At 45.1% G+C, this 5,477-nt stretch overlaps 1 protein-coding gene across 1 annotated transcript; it reads left to right on the forward strand.

Annotated features, from left to right (window-relative positions):
* The first annotated feature begins 4,206 nt into the window (after positions 1–4,206).
* Positions 4,207–4,749, forward strand: LOC124690676. The gene has a single exon (XM_047224034.1). The coding sequence runs from the start codon at positions 4,207–4,209 to the stop codon at positions 4,747–4,749; it is 543 nt and encodes a 180-aa protein (XP_047079990.1).
* Positions 4,750–5,477: the final 728 nt, after the last annotated feature.

The raw sequence follows: 5,477 nt of genomic DNA on the forward strand, positions 1-5,477 counted from the left end.
GTTCATCTCTCTCCTATGTGCTTCAATACAATAATCTCATGAGCTGCCTTACATGATTGAGATTCATATGATGATGCTTGTAATCTAGATGTCATTATGCTAGTCAAGTGAGTTTTACTTATGTGATCTCCGGAGACTCCTTGTCCCACGTGTGTAAAGGTGACGAGTGTGTGCACCGTGTGGGTCTCTTAGGCTAGATTTCACAGAATACTTATTCACTTGTTGAATGGCATAGTGAGGTGCTTATTTATATCTCTTTATGATTGCAATGTGTTTGTATCACAATTTATCTATGTGCTACTCTAGTGATGTGTTATTAAAGTAGTTTTATTCCTCCTGCACGTGTGTAAAGGTGACAGTGGGTGCACCGTGTTAGTACTTGGTTTATGCTATGATCATGATCTCTTGTAGATTGCGAAGTTAACTATTGCTATGATAATATTGATGTGATCTATTCCTCCTACATATGCATGAAGGTGACGAGTGTGCATGCTATGTTAGTACTTGGTTTAGTCGTGTTGATCTATCTTACACTAAAGGTTACTAAAATATGAGCATTATTGTGGAGCTTGTTAACTCCGGCATTGAGGGTTCGTGTAATCCTACGCAATGTGTTCATCATCCAACAAAAGTGTAGAGTATGCATTTATCTATTTTGTTATGTGATCAATGTTGAGAGTGTCCACTAGTGAAAGTGTAATCCCTAGGCCTTGTTCCTAAATACTGCTGCGTTACTACTGCTGAGTTACTACTGCTTGTTTACTGTTTTACTGTGTTACTACTGCTGCAATACTACCACCATCAACTACACGCCAGCAAGCTATTTTCTGGCACCGTTGCTACTGCTCATATTTATTCATACCACCTGTATTTCACTATCTCTTCGCCGAACTAGTGCACCTATTAGGTGTGTTGGGGACACAAGAGACTTCTTGCTTTGTGGTTGCAGGGTTGCATGAGAGGGATATCTTTGACCTCTTCCTCCCCGAGTTCGATAAACCTTGGGTGATCCACTTAAGGGAAAACTTGCTGCTGTTCTACAAACCTCTGCTCTTGGGGGCCCAACACTGTCTACAGGAAAGGAGGGGGAACGTAGACATCAATGCGCCACAGAATCTCTATGGGGCCATGGGGGGTTCAGTACTACACATAGGCGAAGGGAATTCTGTGGCGCATCTGTTCACATGCGCCACCAAAATTTGAATTTTCATGGCGCATATTGGCATATGTGCCACATAATTTCTTGTGGGGGGCCACCCCTGATAGTACGAGTCCACAATTCTGTGGTGCATATGCCCATATGCGACACAGAAAGTTGAACTTCTGTGGCGCATATTGCCATATGCGCCACAAAATGTGTAGCGTTTTTTTGGCTCCCCATACAACTCCACTCCCCCCTTGGATCACCTTTTTTTACCGTTATAAAATACAAAAGAAATAGATAGAAATTTCAAAAAATAAAATCCTTCGAGGTGTCATCTAGTACCACTGAGAATTAACAAACATGTATTTTGACTTTTTTTTTGCAAAATTGCGTTACAAAATCGTTAAACTGGATTCCTGGTTGCATACGAACTCGAAAAAACACACAATATGTTAAAATGATCGGGAGAAAATTCTACATTTCAAGATTTTTTCCTGCAAAAATAAAAAAAAATCAAAAAACAAATTTTGTGGCGCACCATATGGACATGCGCCACAGAATTTTTAGCCCAAATTTTAAATTTCGGAGGCGTCATTCTCCTCCTTCTCTTCTTCTCCACTTCTTCTTACTTCTCAATCTCCTCCACTTCTCCTAACTTCTTTTCCCTCCCGTCTTCTCCACTACCACCACCTCCTCCCTTCTTCTCCCTCCTCCTCCTACGGCTTCCTCCTCCGGCGACCACCACCTTCTCCTTCTCCTCCGGCGACCACCACCACATTCTCCTCCTCCTCCGGCGACCACCACCACCACCTCCTCCTCCTCCTCCTCCTCCTCCTCCTCCTCCTCCACCACCACCACCACCGCCGCCTCCTCCTCCTCCTCCACCACCACCACCGTCTCCTTCTCCTCCTCCACTACCACCACCACCACCTCCTCCGGTCGGCCTCCTCCTCCCCCTCCTCCACCCGCCCCACCCCACCCCACCCAACCACTCACCTTCTAGCAAAATTCCAAAAAAACCGGAGAAATTCCGGCGTCCCCAGATCTAGATCTAGAGCTAGTCGCCATTTTTTTAATAAAAATCAAAACAAAAATCTATGGCGCACTGCGCCACATAAGTTTTAAGAAATTTTGTGGCACAAGTACATATGCGCCACAGAATTAAAATATCTGTCGCGTGACAACTGTGGCGCAAGGCATATGCGCCACAGAAGTCCAAAAAGGTGCGCCACAGAAGAGCTTCTTCCTTGTAGTGCAATGATAACTATGGCATGCATATATTCGTCACATAAATTCTCTGTTTTTTCTATGATGCAATGAAACAACTGCTATTACCGTTGAACCAGGATATTTGGAACATAGGTCATCTCGGTCATGTATGCATAATAAAATCAAAATAAATACTAAACAAAATAATAAAACTACAAACCGAATATTCCATGTAGATGATATATACATGTATGTGCATACCAAGTTACAAGCTTAAATTCGAAAGTATGTAACTTGGGTTAAAAAAATACAAAGTACCAGGTGGACAGTCGGATTTCACTGTCATGTTGCATATTTCTCTCTCTTTTGGAGGCCACATACATACATATATTTTCTTGAAAATTGGTGCGCTTGTATGAAGGGTACATGCATGTGCATGATTTATCTTAAAATTTCGTAAAACTTATAAATACGATCTATTTTGGCTGGTTCCAAACTTGAGATGAGGGCTATCCAAGTGTCCCCCCCCCCCCCGCGCTCGTATTTCGTTCCAGTTCTAGTGTTTGCATTCCATGCAGGATTTCATATGATTCCATTCCAGTCCCATGTTTTTCGTATTGTTGCAACTGCAAAATCATGCAAATGAAAAGACCCTTAGGTCTCGTTGGTTCAAAGGATTTTCACAAAAAAAGATTGCTCCAATCCATAGGAATATTCCATATGGAGTAAATTTGTTCAAAAGAATGAAGCTCCAATACTTACATGGATTGTTTTCATGCGCCGCAATTCATAGGATTCCTAGCAAGGCGTTGGACCTCTTGGAAAAATTCCTATATGTATGGCAACTATGACATGCAATTCATGTAAAAAGTTTATGCGCTTTGTTCTGCAGTACAACTTGACACCTTTTTATTTCTGATTTCTTCATATATTGTTTTATGACTCTAGGATTCCAAAAGCCATGGCAATTTTTTTTGCTAGAAGTGGTACTAGTCTATTAATAATCGTCAGTATTAGTAGAAGGATCTCTAAAGGCAACGATTACAGCCATTGAAGCGAGCAAAAGGTGTGCTGTTATTGTCGTCCCTCCATCACCTCAGCTAGGCAAAACTGATCATAGTAGAGCTTGTTTTAGTAGACATATGTGATCTAGTCATTAGATATTTTATTTATTTTTTAAAAAGTCCTTTGAACCAATGAGACCCTTAAGGCGAATTGACATCCTAGCTAGGCTACCAGTACATGTGAAATCCTATGAATTATGCACGTGAGATCGACCAGGCCAGTTTCGTTCGCAGAAGGTTCCACACAACCAGAAGCAGACCATAGGGAAAGACAAATAAAGAACACCATGTCGTACGTCGAGTCCGTCCTTCCTACTTGACCGAAAGGGCAACCAATATGACCGGTCGGGCACCCCCATTTCGCAACGGTCCTCCAACTGTTTGATCTGCCCTGCCCTGCTCGATCGGTGTTCCTTCGCACAGGTCGTCAGGCGATCAATTTTTTAACAACTCTATCTAACCTTGATGCGGATGATAACGCCTATCATGTAGATGCAGATAAGTTCAAGTTAGCCAACGCTGTCGATGGTATATTGGTTGCGCAAGTCAGAACAACCACGACTCTGCAGGTTTGGGCTAAAATAGACCAGATTCTTCAGGTTTCAGCTTCAGCAGCACTGCTCCGCCGAACTAGAATTATTCGTACTACCCTTCTACTGTTGAGTCTTCAGTCAATTCATGGCAAGATTGCTATAAATACTCGTCAAACTGACCGCCCTCCTTCGCAGCCGTACGCACGCTACTTCCATCGTGCGTGGCGTGGCCATCTTAGACGCCGGCCTCTCGCCGATGTACTCCTGCAGCAGCGACCGAGACCGCACGGGCGAGGCGGAGCGAGCCCTGGCCTTTAGCGCCCAGTACCAGCCATGCAACACGGCGACGACGACCTGGGCGCCGGTGCACATGCAAGCCGCCGGCCAGGCCGGCCCACCGGACGCGCAGCAGCTGCCGCCGCGACGCCCCAGGAGGAGGCACTCGACCTCGGCGTCGCGCCGGTCGTCCACCACCGTGGTGGCCACCGACGTGTCCAACTTCCGCGCCAAGGTTCAGGAGCTCACCGGCTTCCCCCCGGCCGCCATCTTCCGGCCGCAGCCGCGTCGAGCCCACGCCACCGCCGCCAGCCACTCCCTGCTGGCCGCCGCGCACGGGTGCGGCGCCGGGGCTCTGCTGCAGGGCCGGAGTTCAGACGCGGCAGCTACCACCGGCAACGACAGCCGCGACGTCCCGGCAGTGGTGCAGCCGCTGATGCATCCGACGCCGGGCTTGTTTGACGGGCTGGCGGACCTCGGGTCGCCGGAGTTCGATGCTTGGTCTGACTTGTCCTTTGAATAGTAGACCATTCAAGCACGCTATATTGTCAATGTAATCAACTGTGGTTTCGTTTTGTAATTTCATCCTGCTAATGGTTATGTTTGCGTTTGGCACGTACTGTTTGGGAAAACAAAAGAATGGTGCAATCCAGCACAATTTTTTTTTTTTTTTTTGGAGAAACAATCCAGCACAAGTTGTATCACAAGATATTCATGTGTCCTCTCTACACCCTTCATTCCCAATTATAAGAAGTTCTCTCTTTTTGTAAATCGTGTATACATATATACACGTTTTAGTGTATTTGTTTACTAATTTAAACCTGCATATAGTTCATACTACTAAAATTAGTACGAATGGAGTACTAAAATATTTCAAATATGGAGTATCTTGTAAATTGGAGCAGAGGGTGTGTGATTCGTTTGGCGCAGGCAACCGACGTGTCAAGCAACCGTTCTGATCTTTCTCGTCTAGTGTTGCCAGTGACGGTACAAGGAAAGATGGCAGCCAGTGACAAGAGGAGATTCATGTGATGCGTTGACAGTTTTTTTTACTCCGTAGTAAGAGGAAGTTGACCGGTGAGACGGACAAGTTTTTAGCAAAAAAGGTTACAGTTTTTTCGTACACATTCTAATTGAATATATCTAGTCCAAACAGAGTAGGAAAACCTGAAAAGATAGCGCACAAAAGAGGTTGCACCTGTCGTGCTTCTTGTAATCGCTTGACGTGACCCTGTTACGAGTGACATGATT

The sequence above is a fragment of the Lolium rigidum genome, chromosome 2, assembly GCF_022539505.1.
Source record: "Lolium rigidum isolate FL_2022 chromosome 2, APGP_CSIRO_Lrig_0.1, whole genome shotgun sequence".
NCBI classification, from domain to species: Eukaryota; Viridiplantae; Streptophyta; class Magnoliopsida; order Poales; family Poaceae; genus Lolium; species Lolium rigidum.